The sequence below is a fragment of the Schistocerca piceifrons genome, chromosome X (assembly GCF_021461385.2).
Source record: "Schistocerca piceifrons isolate TAMUIC-IGC-003096 chromosome X, iqSchPice1.1, whole genome shotgun sequence".
Lineage (NCBI taxonomy): Eukaryota > Metazoa > Arthropoda > Insecta > Orthoptera > Acrididae > Schistocerca > Schistocerca piceifrons.
Window position 1 is genome coordinate 823,183,013 of NC_060149.1, and position 16,781 is coordinate 823,199,793.

At 35.3% G+C, this 16,781-nt stretch overlaps 1 protein-coding gene across 2 annotated transcripts in view; it reads right to left on the reverse strand.

Moving 5' to 3' along the window:
• LOC124723019 (apolipophorins) overlaps positions 1-16,781 on the reverse strand; it is a 122,832-nt gene that overhangs the window by 54,961 nt on the left and 51,090 nt on the right. For both annotated transcript variants that reach the window (XM_047248195.1, XM_047248194.1), the window contains exons 17-27: positions 16,249-16,454; positions 15,882-16,031; positions 14,154-14,363; positions 13,878-13,952; positions 10,976-11,187; positions 8,892-9,021; positions 7,228-7,391; positions 6,757-6,962; positions 6,527-6,659; positions 3,970-4,214; positions 2,353-2,737 (exon numbers count right to left, since the gene is read on the reverse strand). In XM_047248195.1, the coding sequence (XP_047104151.1) occupies positions 2,353-2,737; positions 3,970-4,214; positions 6,527-6,659; positions 6,757-6,962; positions 7,228-7,391; positions 8,892-9,021; positions 10,976-11,187; positions 13,878-13,952; positions 14,154-14,363; positions 15,882-16,031; positions 16,249-16,454 (2,116 nt within the window). The remainder of the gene's footprint in view (positions 1-2,352; positions 2,738-3,969; positions 4,215-6,526; positions 6,660-6,756; positions 6,963-7,227; positions 7,392-8,891; positions 9,022-10,975; positions 11,188-13,877; positions 13,953-14,153; positions 14,364-15,881; positions 16,032-16,248; positions 16,455-16,781) is intronic.

Consider the following 16,781-nt stretch of genomic DNA (forward strand, 5'->3'; position numbering starts at 1 on the left):
GATATTATTGTAGCCGCCAGTTTGTGCAAATGAGGAAATCTATCCTGAGGGAATTGTCTGTAGAATTCCAAAATGTTTTTCTTGTTCTGAAATTTGTCTCTGTATTCTCTGTCACACTGCAGGTCAATAATTTCTTGTTGCAGCTCAGGATGAATCTCTTCAATATTCGCTGAATATGGAGAGGAGAACAGATCAGAATCAATGTCTAGTGCTGTCAGATCTTGAAAGTGTTGATCTAATTCTTCCTTAAGGGCAAATAAACTATGTGAATAACGTTCACAGTCTTTGTGAACATCTTGCATGGATGATAATTTAGGAAAATGAGCTAGATATCCTGTTTCCAGCTGACTCACCCAAAGTGTCAATTTCATTTTAAAAGCTCGTATTCGATCTATGAAATGAGTAATTAGCAGATCTTTACCTTGTAGTGAAATGTTCAAAGCATTCAGATGGCTAGTTAAATCTGCTAAGAACGCGAGATCACATTTCCATGAAGGCTCTTTCAATTCAGGAACATACATGTTATTTATTTCCATGAACATATTTATCTCATCTAATAGGCAAAAAAATCTTTTTAATAATTCGCCACGACTAAGCCAGCGGACCTCGCTGTAATAAGGCAGGCTACCATACTGGCTTTCTACATCCTCAAGGAAGCTTTTAAATAGCCTGTGTTGTAGCCCATGCTTCCTTATATAATTGGTTGTACGAACAACAACACCCATCACATTTCTTAGAGTGATACTCTTTGCACATAAGTTTTCCTGGTGGATCACACAGTGAACGCCCCTTATTTCATTCGGCATGGTCAGTTTTTGCATTTTCTCCTTCAACAGCGCAACGAAACCTGATTTTTTTCCCTGTCATTGCTGGTGAACCGTCTGTAGACACTGAAACTAAAGAATTCCATGACAATCCTATATTTTCAACACTTTCTTCAACAATACTTAAAATATCACCTCCGGTTGTAATGTTCTTCATGGCTACTACATCGAGGAGCTTGTCCCTCACCTGAAGATCTCTATTAACACCTCTAATAAATGTGGCAAGCTGCGCTGTTCCAGTGATATCAACACTTTCGTCCAGAGCTAGAGAATACGCCATAAGATATTTACAGATATTTGCAAGCTGGCTCTGGACGTCGTCTGCCATGTCCTGTATGCGATGCATAATGGTCATGTTAGATAATGGCACAATCCGAAACTGCTCAACTTGAGATGGACACAAATGTTCCGCTGCAACTACCAAACATTCTTTTATTAAATTGCCATCAGTGAAGGGGTGCAGGGATTTTGCTAAAAGCAAAGCAATTTTGTAACTCACTCTGAGAGCTGCCTCAGTTGATTTTTCTTCGTCGTCCAGATCTTCTTCGGATAGCTTCCTTTTCAGTTTAATAAATTCCTGTGCACGAACTGGTCCATCACATTTTCCACTTCCGTAGTCTTTCGTGTGGTACGACATATAATGTCGCTGCAAATTAAATTTCCTAAAAGAATTCAGCGTTTTGTGACATACTAAACATTTTGCAACACCATCTTTTTCTGTAAAAAGATACAATTCCTCACAATGGGGGTTGAACTGCGAAAGCATGGTTGGGGTTACACAACGGTGACTTGACATGATTCTTAACCAGCGAAGTGACTGTTTGAGCTGATCGTAGTACTTTAAACGTTACACAGTCGGTGCGAATTCAATAGGCATGCTGCAGCCCTATTCAAACGTGTGCGCGCATTTCCCCTTCCTCCCCTCCCTGCCTACTCGGCGACCTTGCACCTGCTCGCGAGCACGTGCCTGAGCAGACGTGAGTACTCGCGCTCAAAACCGGCCAGTTGAAAAGCCCTGCATTAGAGTCACCTACACTCGATGAGGCACACATAAGACACAACACTCATACACAATGAGGAAAGGGGCCCTTTTGTGAAGAAGAGGGAAACACTTTCAGATTAGGCAGCTGCTCCTACCATTTGGAGGTACCAAGCCAACAATACTGTAAGATTTTTCCTTTCTTGTTTGGTAATGCTGGTGCTAAAGGAAATAAAAAGGAAACATTATGGATAACCAGCATGCTGGGTTGTATGTTTGTCCTGCCAATGTTCACTGATGTAAGTGTATGTGCAATCTTAACGTGGTTTGCATGTTATAATGGAATATACCATTTTGTCTGGCTGTTCTCTGCATCAAACAAGGTAACATTATGTATTTCAGAAAGTCTATTATTAAATGATACTTCTTCTTAAGTGATCTTGAAAATTCAAAACATTTAAAAAACAATAATCCTATTTTTATTCTGAAACAAAAAATTATCTTCCCTCTGATAAATACATCCACTCATAGCAAGAGGGCTGTACTTACCTGTCCAGAAATTAGTTTTTTCTCTCCTTGTGGAAGTAATTTTCCAGACAAGAACAGTTTCAGATCATGCTTTCCTTCTGTTTCAAACAAAAACTTTGCTTCTCCTTGAAATGAATCTCTTGTTAGACCAGATTCAAGTAAGAAGTCTGTCTTCCACTTTGGCTGACTACTAGAAGCACTCTCACGATCTTCTGCTTGAAGGTGAAGACCCAGTTTAGTATCAGCCTGTGTAAGATGTAGTGCTCTTCCAAATTTAAAACCTAAGTATCTTCCAGTTGGAAGTATCAGTTCACCCTGTCCTTCCAGTTTACCATCATCTATTGCTCCAGAAAGGCTTCCTTTGAAGTTCAGTGTTGTTAGCTGATCCAGTAGTCTTAATGTGTTCCTTAAAGTGTAAACATATTGAATGAGTAAACTATAGCACTATAATATCAGAAGGACTCTAATATAGGGATTATTTTGGCAGTTACTCTAGTATGTGCACAGAGAACATTTTCGTTTATAGCTTAATAACGTAAACTAAGGGAAAGACAACCACTCACATATAGCAGATTGATGCATAGAGTGACAAGCAACAAAGAATGTGATTCACACTAGCTCTTTATCCACCAATAGTATGCATATTCACATACCCAACCACACAGACACCCAAATGCACACTCCTGTGGCTATGGCAAGAATTTGTTGTTATCAACAGATGAAATACTATATCAGATTGCAACACTGAAACAATTTGAGACAAGGTGGTCAATGCCTTTATGGAAAAAATGTTTGCAGTTGCCTATGGAACCATGATTGTACTCAGGTATGCAGCTCTTCATCTGAAGCAAATCGATGGTGATGAATGTCTTTCTTCAGGGCTAGAAAAATACACAAATTTCATGGGGAGAGATCAGGACTGTATGGGTGATGTGTAAGAGCTTCCCAGCAAAACTTCTGCAGCATTGTTGAAACAACACTGGCAACATGTGGATCTGTCCTTGCAATTTCCCCATATGTTTGGAGCCCTAAAAAAAGACATTTGCCACCACCAACTTGCTTCAGATGAAGAGGTGCATGCCTGGGTACCATCATGGTTCTTTAAGCAACTGCAACCATTTTTCTATGAAGGCATTAACTGTATTATCCGACAGAGGGATAAATATATTAACTGTTATGGTGTTCACTTTTGAAGTAATAAATATCCGTCAGTCTCGTTTTCATTTGACTGCCCCTTATATATTTCTATGCAGTTCCAAAATTCCTCCTCCACACCTTTTCATATCCAGCTATATCAAATTTTCTTGTACTAAGGTTTCTACAAATTCAGTTATGAGAATAAGACATCTAAAAATACATGGAATTCAGGTGAAGTAGAACATCCCAAATTCCTCTGAGGAGACACAAGGAGTAGCAGAGAAGAAGACGAAGAATTTAGTGAAATGCAGATAAACACATAGTTAACTTTTTAACTGAAAGATGTTGTGAAGATTATACTAAATTATTTCACTTTCATTCAAGGTAAAATGCTCCTACAAACAAAATTCTTTTTTACATGATTATTTACTGTAATTTGCTGTTGTTATTATTGTGAACAACACAAATCTGATATAAAACTGAATTATATATAAGACTTACTTTGAGTCAATTGATTTTTCTTTAACATCATTCTCAGTCTTAAAATGCAACTGTTTTGATTGATCTCTATCAGCATCCCAGTACAAATCAATTGCTGCAGAACGCTGTGATCCAGACAGTGTAAGATCTCCAGTTGCTTTAATTTTACGGTGCAGTTTTGGTACATCAATCTGCAGAGTGCCAGTTCCAACTCCATTGTTGTATTTGAATGTTACAGTTCCATCCAGGTAGTTTTTCACAAACAGCTATAATTAGCAGGATATATATATTAGTATATTATGTGTAACAGTAAGCATCTAACTACTATATTGTTACTATGATCACGTAACATATGAAACTCATATTTTGCTTCAACTGCTACAAGTTCCATTCAAAATGAGAAGTGTTTCTGGTTCTGCAAAAGACAAGCATACAATTACTGATAATCACCCTGCCAAGAAGTGAGGTGCTATCAGTATCTGTAAATTTGACTGTATCTTTGTTTGTAATTTACGTTTGTGAATAGTTCCAAAATTCCTCCTCCACTACCTTGCCATATCCAGCTATATCAAATTTTCTTGTTCCAGAATCATATATTTATGATTTTCCTGTAAGTTTTTGTTTTCCACAGTTGTAACCACATCATATTCCCAATATTTCCAGTTCTACTCATACACAGGCTGAAGTCTGGTGTACGCAATGGAAGCAACAGAATGTTTCCAAACCTATATGAAATACTTGTTCTCCAAATTTGCAACAACATTTTGTAAGCTAAATGTTTTTTTTTTTTTTTTTTTTTTTTTTTTTTTTTTTTTTTTTTTTTTTTTTTTTTTTTTTTTTTTTTGTGCCCCCTACTGAAAATTCTCACTGAAGCTGTTGTGTCATCCAAACAAGACACAACCAGGGCAAAGCACGACAGATGCAAAGATGCAAGCTGGTGCCAGTGCCATAGAGAATCGCCACTTACACGAGTTCCACCAGCACCACAGGCAGTGCTGAGGATGAAGATATCAACTTCGCCTCGGCCAACTGCTGGCCGAGTAAAATCTGCCAATGACCGGACGACAACAGACAGAAGCCTACTCGGAAACACAAGAGCAGCTCTTGCACACTTGGTTATAGATCATCATCCAGGGCTGTCTTAGACAGGAAATGTTGTTTATTGAACTCTTAGAAGTGAACAGACAGTTCTTGTGAATTGCATTTGCTGTGTACAATGAACTTCACCTATGATTATTTGCACTTAGCCACTGTGGGCGTTTTTGTGTTGTATTACATGCAGTGTTGCAGATTTCATTATCTGACAAGTCACAAAGATAAGTAAACATTTTTAACTCATTTCTGTGACTTTGTTACTAATTTTTTGGAATGTTGTAGAACCTTCATTCTCCTATCCTGTTACCTGACCCTGGGGCATAGCTGTGTAATTGTAGTAGGGAGAAATTGTCTTAGCAGTGTACTGCACCAGAAGCCGTTCCACAAACTCGGCCTACCATAACAACAGTGGCAACTCGGCCTCCACAGCAGTAGCAACAAGGCCTTTACAAAACTGGTGACAAGGTTTTACAAAACTGGCGATGATGGTTTACCAAAGAAGCTTCTTGAACATTTGTAGTAACAGCTTTGTATGTATTAAAACGCTGCATTTCAACTATAGTAGTGCTTGTATTTCAGCTATAGTAGTGCTTCCCTGAACTCCTTCAATACTGCCTTTGAAAATGTACTATAGTTCATTAATTTCTCTGACATCTATATCTTGGAATCAAAGATCATATTTCCATTCAGCCACATGATTTAAATTTTCTGGGGAGTTATCACTTATTCAATTGCTGTGTTGGTCCTTCAGCAAAGCTATGGTTGTTTCCTTCTTCATTCTTGCCAATTCTAAGCCTGTTGCCCTTCTTTAAGGACCTTGGTATCAATGAAACATTGTAACCTAAATAACCTTGAAACTGCTTATCAATAATAATTTAAAAACAGTGTTACAGACAATGTTAAAATTATTCTTGTTGCAGCAACAGAACAGAAACCAAACTATGAATCAAGGTTTGTTATGGTTATGTATTATATCTACTATAAATTAGAAAATACATGAAAATGTAGAATATAAAATCTAATACTGCGAAGAAGCATGGAAAATTACTCATACCTATATATAGAACAAAAGAAGATGTGTTACATGAGGAAATAAACATTCAGATACAGGTTATTATACTCCAGTAACACATATTTAAAAATACATCAGTGATATAATTTACTCTTCTAAATTTTACCAATAATGATACAAAAATACATGAAAACAATACAGAGGAAAGCATACAGAAAATGAAAGCTGTTTTTTATGCAACTAAAGAAGAGGTGAACTGGACCTATTATTCAATAACCCATTAACAGAGTAAGAAAAATCCCAATAAACTTAGTGTAATCATCAGATGCTTCATTAATAACTTACTTTCACTGACATAACTCTTTATTATTGTTTCATGTAATGCAGTCAGCTATTATTAATGGTATTCTGACTTATCTAAAAACATCCTGAAAAATCTTTTGTCTTATACTCTGTCATAATTTTAATTACCTTAGCATTGCCACTCGGATTTCCAGAACCTCTATTGAGTTTGTAAACAATTTCAAAGGAATCTTCTCCTTCACTTGACAGTTTAACATGTGCATTTATAGCTTGGGCATCTGTTGTGAATTCTGTGATTAATCTATAAACAAACAGAAAAATAAATTTGAAATAGTAGTGAAGTTATAAATACAAATCTTTTTCCACTTCTTGTACAGTCCAATGACTGAAACACAAACCTGACTGAAGTTTTTCCTTCAATCTTCAAGGTGCTTTCAGCTTTCAAGGAAGTGTGATATTCATCTTCAGTTGCAGACTTGATATCAACCTGGAGCTCATATTTTTTTCCTGATAGCACTATTAGTGTGTTTAGGAATACAGAATCATCCTTGGGCTTCACTTCACGAGAACTTTCAATCCGGATACTATTGTCAAGAATTTTTGCCTGTAATAAATGAAGTAGAGAGGATGAAATTTTTCTTTCTACATACTGAGAACATCCTGATTTACATAAATTCAAATTATTAACTTAAATCCTGACTACCTCCAAAGACAACTGAAAGCCTTGAAATTGGCTTTTTTTAAATATTGTTTAATGTTTTGAAGAAGCAATTTTTCATGTAATAAAATGTATCTCAGTAGTGGTCATTTGAAAATAATGTTTCACATCCACATGAAAAGTGCAATGAATTAGTGAAAATTTTACTTACTGAAAATTTTAATTCGTAATCATCAGGGGCTTTTATGTCTCTTTTAGCAACCAAACTGGAGCTCAGCTCTAGTGCATCATACCCAAGTTTCAGGTCATACTCAAGATGCCTGGGCTTAGAACTGATTTCAAATTTTCCAAGAATTTCATGTCCAGTACCTATGACTGCAGTGAAAATAAAACCATTGCATTAGTAATTCTATGGATCTACTGAAGTTAAAAATGTATTGGATGGATGAGAACAAAATTTAGGCATTTACAAAAGCTGTATTTCTCAGACCAAGAGAATTACTGGTGTTGAATGTGCCAGTCTCTCTCTCTCTCTCTCTCTCTCTCTCTCTCTCTCTCTCTCTCTCTCTCTCTAAACTGTCTGTCTGATCAAGTTCTTTTTTTCTGATGCTATAACTCTACCCATCATGAAGCATTCAGTATCATTAAATTAATTTACACAACCTACAGAAAGAAGCAAAGAGCTAATTACAACCATACTTGGAATACTTACAGCTGTTTTACCAATTTCAAAGTATGTTTATATTTCAATGTTTATTCTAACCATGCCACTTGTATCTGTATTCTGCAAAGGTCATTTTTACTTTGTACCTTATCTGCTGATATAATGTGGAATTTATGTAAAAGCCCTGTATTTTCAGGATATTCCAGACCAGTGGTAGAAATCTGCATTAGTAAAACTGATACGAAAAATAATAATTATCCAAAACACAAACTAAAAAGATGTAAATGTTGTAGCCATGGAGCAGCTATGCAAAACAGACTGGTATGACTTTGTGTAAAAGACTACCCCAAACTAATTATTATAGTATGCATCTCATTTTCAGTACAAACAGATGATAGCGGTAATCTTGCAAAAAAAGTTCTAATAAAGTTCTTACTAATTATACAGTAATAAAAGTGGTGTACCATCACTTCACTGATGCTGAAAAGGTATTATAATGAAATTTTTGACTATCATGATGCAAACCAAATTTTTATAGTGTAATAAAATATACATTCCAAGGAGGTGATAATCATGAGGTAATACAATAATGGAAGGACAGTAAATCATTCGCATAAAGAAACAGCTGTATAACTGATTGTTAAGCAAGCAATATGACATAGCATAACAATGTGACGAAATCAAAAAGGTAACTGTAGTTTGTATTAACAACAAAAATTGTTATTTCTAAGACTGAAATGGTGAAATATAGAGTGGTGGAAAGTATATTAGAGATGGTACAGGTGGCAAATCAGCTATACTCTGCAGAAACTGTTAAAAACTTGAAAGAAACTGATATAAGAGAAAATCTGAAAGAATTTCTCTCTTAGAGAAGAGGTGAATGAGCATGCTGATAGCATTTTAGATATGTTTTGCAGGACTGTTAAGAACACATTTTGGTTGTATCTGATGAATGTTTAACATATCAAACAGATAAAAGTTCTGGTCCGAGCCAAAAATAATATTAGAGTTTAATTCTTCTCCAATATTGTGGTACTTAGAGGCATAGTACAAGCTCAGATAGTCTTTAGAAATTCAGTACAGGCATACAATGACAAGTACATATCAACAAATAAAAAATTACTTCAGATTTAATTACTAATGGTTTGACAACAGTACTAAAGATAATCAAACAGTTATGGTGCTATTTACTTTGCTTAACTCTTCCGTACCTTTCCCTGATGTTTCTAGGTTGAACTTGTCCAGGGTCTCATATTTGCCTTTAATGAAATGTTCAATAATGATCCTCGATCCATCACTCTTCAGATCTCTTCCAGAAGCTAATATAATCTTGCTGTCACTCTGAAAATTTTAAAATAATATAAATGCTGACGCAATCAGTTCTGTGCATTTTATGGTGCTGGAAAACTTATTGTGGTTGAAACAACATTTTTGGTGCACACTATGACAAAGAGAGACATTTTGTATGCAGTGGTTCTAACTATTGTTGAGTTTTCTATATTTTTTATAAACTATACAGACAAAGAACCAGTTGTTTAAATTGTTTTTCATATCCAGCTGGATAACGTTACTAGAGTTACATTTTGCAAGTACATAACATAGGAGCAAGGGAGACAACTCACTGAATAACAGAGGCATTGAGTCATCAAAAAGCACACGGACAAGACTGAAAACTTAACTATCTTTTTAACGAATTCTCTCTCTCTCTCTGTCTGTCTCTGTCTCTCTCTCTCTCCCTTTCTCTCTCTCTCTCCCTCCCCTCCTCCTTCTTTGTCTCTACCTGTACAGCAACACTGCACCATTCTACATCTACATCTACATACATACTCCACTAGCCACCAAGCGGTGTGTGGCGGAGGGCACAATTCGTGCCAAAGTCATATTTCCCCCCATCTGTTCCACTCGTGGATTGCGCGAGGGAAAAACGACTGTCTGAACACCTCAGTACGAGCTCTTATTTCCCTTATCTTTGAATGATGATCATTACACAATTTGAAAGTTGGTGGTAATAATATATGCTCTACATCCTCGGCGAAGATTGGATTTTGGAATTTAGTGAGCAGCTCCTTCTGTTTAGTGCATCGTCTATCTGCAAGTGTGTCCCACTCCAACCTTTCTATGAGATTTGTAACGCTCTTGCGATGGGTAAATGTACCAGTCATGAATCTTGCTGCTCCTCTTCGGACCTTCTCAATCTCTTGAATCAGACCCAACTGGTAAGGGTCCCATACAGACGAACAGTACTCTAAGACTGGACGAACAAATGTATTGTAAGCTATTTCCTTTGTTGAAGGACTGCATCGCTTCAGGATTCTACCAATAAACTGCAATCTAGAGTCCGCCTTACCCGTTACTTGTGTAATCTGATCATTCCATTTGAGTGCATTTCAAATAGTCACACCCAGATACTTCACTGATGTTACCGCTTCCAAAGACTGATCATTTATTTTGTACTCATACATTAATGGGGATTTTCACCTTGTTATACGCAGTAGGTTGCACTTACTAATATTGAGAGATAACTGCCAGTCATTACACCACACATTTATTTTCTGCAAATCCTCATTGATTTGTTCACAACTTTCGTGTGATACTACTTTCCTGTAGACTACAGCATCATTGGCAAACAGTCTAAGGCCGCTGTCAATACCATCAACCAGATCGTTTATGTAAATCATAAAAAGCAGAGGACCTATTACACTGTCCTGGAGCACACCTGAAGTTACTCTTGTTTCTGTTGAAGTTACCCCATTCAGGATGACATACTGCTCCCTGTCTGTTAGAAAACTTTCTATCCAACCACTTATGTCATTAGATAGACCGTAAGCACGCACTTTTTGTAGGAAGCGACACTGCGGAACTGAGTTGAACACCTTTCAAAAGTCGAGAAATATGGCATCAACCTGGGAGCCGGTATCTAGAGCCTGTTGTATATCATGCACAAAGAGGGCCAGCTGTGTTTCGCATGACCGCTATTTCCTAAAACCGTGCTGGTTGCTGCAGATGAGCTTCTCAGAGTCAACTGTACCATTGTACCATATGTATGTGTGTGTACCCTGTATTTTCCTTCATGATGGGATCTATGAAATTTGATGGATGAATGAATGAATATCTGATGATGGAAACAGACAAAATTTCTCAGCTGAAGAAATATAACAATTTCAAAATTGCAAAGTCCTAATGTAAAAATTTTTTTCAGAAAAAGTACTAAGGTACTGGTAGTGATTATGTTGACAGAACATTATTACACAGTACTTAAATTCATTCATAAGGATATTCACTACTCTGTACTTACTGAATCATCTCCTCTTTTGTTAATTAGTTGGAAACCATAACCATAGTCAGGGTACTGTGGAGAAGTAACTTCAAGAGCAATATCTATGCTTCTTGGTTCAGCATAATTCAGATGGCCATTAACATTAAGTTCATTTTTGTCCACTGAAAGTTTCAGGTCAAAAGCATAATTCCTTGGATTAATATCCAGATACCCATTGATAGCGTATGTTCCTGCAATGAAAAATATTTGTACCTGCAGTTAATTGAGGTGACATCACACAAAATACAAAGAATGTCATAAGCTGCATGAAAACTGTTGAGATATATGAAACTTACATCAACAAGCAGGGCCTTTATCCCAAAACATTTACTCAGGCTGTACTAGATAATAACTTACTGATCATACTTCCATACGTGATAATGCTGAATGGACATGGAAAACCAACAATAGAAACAAAGAATTCCAGTGAGATTTGTTAATTACTGTTTATCTCTCTCTATTTACAGAATGTAATGAATGAATGGATTGAAGTCACTTAGCAACTGGATAATAAATGTATTGTTGCTATCAATGACAGTGGCAAAAGGACTAATTTCGAAACAATATGGTTGGAAATACATCCAGTACTCATGAAATGCCTCATAGTTACAGTTTTATGAACTGTGAAAAGTATTGCAGCAACCCATGATAGCTTCACAGAACACTGAATTTATGGTAGTAATATAGTGGTATGAAACTTTAATCATCACTAGTATTTGGGGCATAACCAGTAAAAGTGTGAGGTAATAAATTTGTCTTCTTACTATCCTTTTCGATAAATGTATACTTACATCTGTGTGTGAGTGTGTGTGTGTGTGTGTGTGTGTGTGTGTGTGTGTGTGTGTGTGTGTGTGTGTTTATTTTGAAGAATAACTTGTGCACCTGAAAATTCAGGTCAATAATATGCATACCAAAGTTTTCTTTTTTCATGAACTCAAAATAATATTTAAAAATATTTACATTTTACTGGATATGGTACCTAAAACATCTCATCTGAACCTTTTTTATTTGAACAGTGGTAATCTGAGCTATGATATCAAACATATTGCTTATATATAATTAACTGAAGAACTGTTTCTACAGAAATTGAAATTTAAAAAGGTGAAACCATTATTCAAAAGCGGTAACAGGCATAAAGATGAAAAATATTTTATCAGCATTCTCCAAAGTATCAGAGAAATTAATGAAGCAGTGGGTCACTATTTAACTACAGAACTGTAATCAATATGAATTTTGACCAGGACGAAACAGATAAATGCTTTTAATGGATTACATTGATGAAACAATGATAATTCTACAAAAGTAATGAATAAGTGGTAGGACTCATTTTAGAGCTCTCCAAAGCATTAAATACTGTTTATTATGCAATTATTTTAGACAAACTGGAAGTACATGGAATCCAAGGGGTGGGAAAAGTGTGACTTGAATCATTCACATGTATAATATGTAGGTTATGAAATGTGCATCAGTTACATCCAGTCATAATTACCAATTGGTACTCAATGAAAAACACTAGTTAAAATTTGTGTACTACAATGCAGTGTGCTTCATCCTTTACTATTACCCAATTACATAGGCAACATACACACCCACAACAGTGTAACTATAATTCATGTTGTTCATAGATTATTTAATAATAGTGAGCAACATAGGTGAAGCTTTGTACAAACTTACTGATGAAGTTCGATGCAATAGATTTACAGTTAATGGGAATGAAATAATTACACACAGACTGGAAAATTGCAAACCTAGATATGATGTTCAGTGGGTCAGACTTTGCAATAGCACATACCATGAAACTGGTGAGAATGCATGTTGACCAGAAAATACATTGAGAATAGTATATAATTAAACCTTCACAGACAATTCAGTCTGCTTTGCTTCAATAAGGTTTTCAAATGTCTGCACAGCAGAATGTCAGACTGAAATAATTTAAGTATTCAGATCTCTGCATCATGGAAGATGTCAGAATGGAATACTTTAAGTACTATTGGATTAGTTACAAAATCAAGTTTCATTTAAAATAAATATTTAAATTACAGAAGTACAAAAAGTGTGTTTATGGTCACAGTCTACCTTGGCGACTTCCAAATAAATATTTATTACCATTGCTACACTACATGTAACTGTATAAGCTTTCACATAGAATGTGTAAAAAGAACACAATCTCAAAAAGTGTGTGATCCACAATAAATGTTACTTTAGAATGAATTGTTATCATACCTCAAGAGGTTGGAAGAGGAAATGAAATTGAGAGTAGAATTAAAAATAACTCTATTTAGGTGTTTTTTTTTAATTGTTTTGCAAATCCATTTGGGTATGCTGCAACTGTATGTGGTCAGTCAGACAAAAAAGAGTAGCAAGATTCTGTCTGTAGTTTTGGTTGGAAAAATGAAGATAAAAGTGTAAGATCATGATGACAATGAAGTTATTATGAATGGATCAATTAAGTATATGTATTGTGTGTGAATGTTTCTAGACCAGCTACAATAGTAACTGAGTATCTAATTTATTTATGGTTAAGTGATTAGAGCTGTGTATGACATGTACTTTGATGTGTCCCACACCACTGTTGAAAACAGTCAATGGACAAATAAATAATGAAAATAAAGAAGCGAGAGCAGAAGAAGCTAAAATGACAAAATGCAGCAAGATGACATATTGAAATATGAGAAGAAAAACTAATGATGCGGCAGTCAGGAACAAACAGTTGTAAACATTTAATGACATTAAATACTATAAGACCTTACTAAATTTTAAACATTCATCTGAAAAATCAGCAATATTCTGCTTTTAATTTTGGGATTGGAATTTCCTTGTTAATTAACAGAACATTAGCCTCAATAAAATTAAAGAAATTGCTGGCAGATTAAATACTTACCCTTCGGTGTCTTCAGGGCCAGATCTTGGAATGTGTATTTATTCTTGCCATAATCCCTTTCAACCACAATTGCTCCTGAAAATAAAATAAAAGCATACTTGGTTCAGAGGAACTTTTGTAAGATACTTACTTGAACGAAAATGTTGAATTTTGTTAGTGTTACATTAAATTTGAAAGATCAGAAAATACATTAAGGTGTGGTTTTTGTCAAAAGTAATGTTACTAACAGTCTTCCCTGGTGCAAAATCAACACAATAATAATTTGATTTTACATACCATCAACAGTAATTCCTTCTGGTGTCTTATGTGCCTTTTTAACTTTTGCATTATTTTCCTTAGAAGGAGCTTTATATTCAAGGACTGGTCTGTATACTTGGCGGTTTGGATTGCCAGAAATTTTAACACCACCCTTGACTGAATATTCATCTGCATCAATAACAAGTTTGGCTGACACTGACTTTTCATTGTTATCATCTATTAAGAGACCTGTAGAATAAGAAGGCTACTTTAATGAGAGTTTTTTTACAATAGTATCAAATCAGTACATTTCATAAAGTATTAGCAACTTTTTTATGTGTGCTTTCTTGCCTCACTTCAGATAAACTACTTCATATTGCTCTATGTCAGCAGCTACATATTATCAAATTACTGAAAATTCACAAAGTACACACAGTTAAATACATCAGTTCTAGAACACAACTGAGGCGTTTGGGCAAGCTATAAAACTTCAACCATATCATAGTAAGGTTAACTGAGGAAGACAGTGAGACAATGGTCATATGTACTTTCTTATAAACTACAGGAAAACACCAAGCACGATGAAACCTACAGCAAATAAATTAGGGGTAAAGGAGACAGTTCACGAAGTAGTATAAAAGATGAGTTGTTGACAGGCACATAAAAAAGAATGATAACATTGTCTTTTTATTTGTGTGTGTGTGTGTGTGAGAGAGAGAGAGAGAGAGAGAGAGAGAGAGAGAGAGAGAATATTTTCTCCTTTACACCCTCCTTTACACCTAATTTCTTTACATTCTACCAGAACTTTTCTATTATATTTGAAAACAACAATAAAGTATTTTTAAGTTGCTTCAGCTATTATTTCAGCAAGTATTTGAAATAATTTGTGTGATTAAAAGTGAATAACAGTCTAGAAGACTGAGCTTTAGGTCAGTGGCTTTTGAAAACTAATGTATCCTAGGAAAAATGATCTTAAATAATAACTGACTGTAAGATGATTTTGATAGCAGAAAACCTGCTGCGGCACTCCATGTGGAACACTCCTACATAGTTTCTCACAACAGTTAACTTTTTTAGTCTAAATACTTTCTTACTGTATGAAAGACAGACCAATGAATATGTGTCATTTATTGTCCATTCTTCATACATCATCTGAAGTGCACATAGTTAGTATGTCCTAGAGAAGTTGGAAAAAGCATATATTTTACCCAAGACTGCTGACACCTAGATCAAACATAATAATATTTTGATAATATACCCATAGCCTGTGTGTAATATAGGTAAAGCAGTAAAACTAAGGCCAAAACTTCAATATTTGTGTTTTGAAAGCAAGTTAGTCTTAGAAGTTATTTGGAACTTCAAATGGCTTGCATACCACTCAATTGAAAGCTTTGCTATTACTGGCTGCATAGACTAGGTCAATATCAGAGGAAAGACGTTTCCTTCAACATGACAATATCCCATAAAAGGCTGTGTAGAGTGCTATTGGAAAAAAGAACTATAATATGATACTCATCTACTTCAATGACATCAACTTGAAATTTGGGCAGAAATTCTAGTATGTGTGTCAATGACAGTTTTATTTCATTGCAAAAGTGAATGCATCATCTTTCAAGACAAATGCACTAATTATTCCAAAGTAAGTATTTAACAAAAAAATCATAAAATAATCTCATTATTTCCCCCTCCAATAACGACTCTAACTTCTCAACCCACAAAAATTATAATACTAAGAACACATGAACCACAAAAAACAACACATTTTACCTTCAGCAACAACTTCTTTCCATGCAGATTTCAGAGTTGCTGTGACTCCTTGATGAGGTTTTTCTTTTCTTTCAACTAGCAACAACACTTTACGATCAGCACCAGAGCCAGGTGTATCAAAGAGAACTTCAGCAGATTTAAATGCTGACCCTGAAAATTAAATTCAAAGATAAATACTCAAATTAAATGCCATACGTTTTTCTGAGGGCTTCAAATCCAGTTATTTATTTCATATCTGATCAGCAGCATATTTTTACTATCAGTATTCACAATGAAGATTAATAACAATATTTATGTGATATAGCATTTTGTAAATCTTTTCTTATTGATAAAATTTTGCAGTAAATATCTGTAATTGTGGACATACCGTCCTTCTTAAGTTCAGCACGGAAGTGGTATTCTGATACATCATCAGCCTCAATACTGACAGACAGATGACTAGGCCCATTAAGAGGATAAAAGGCAGCAGCATGTGCTGGTGAAACCCAAGGAACACTCACATTACCACAGAATGTCAAACCACTCACTGGAGATAACTGGTCGAAACACCCACGATACTGTTTGTAGTCATTTCTGTAAAGTGTTTCAAAAAAATTAAATTTTAGTGTGATGTATCTCTTGCATGACAGTTCATGATGCTACAACACATTTTTCTCATTAAACTTTCATACAAGGGGACAGAGACATATAAAAGAAAATAAAGTGAAAAAGCTACCTTCATAGCGCTAAGTGAGCTGAACATACAAAGTTGAATAGCAAGATAAAGCAATTTCATCTTTTGGATATGCAAATAAAATATAACAGTACATGAACAAGCAGACAAAGGTTGATTACAGTCAATTCAAACAAACATTTTGCGCCAAGGTACTGCTCTAAATTATTTACTATATTTTGGCACTA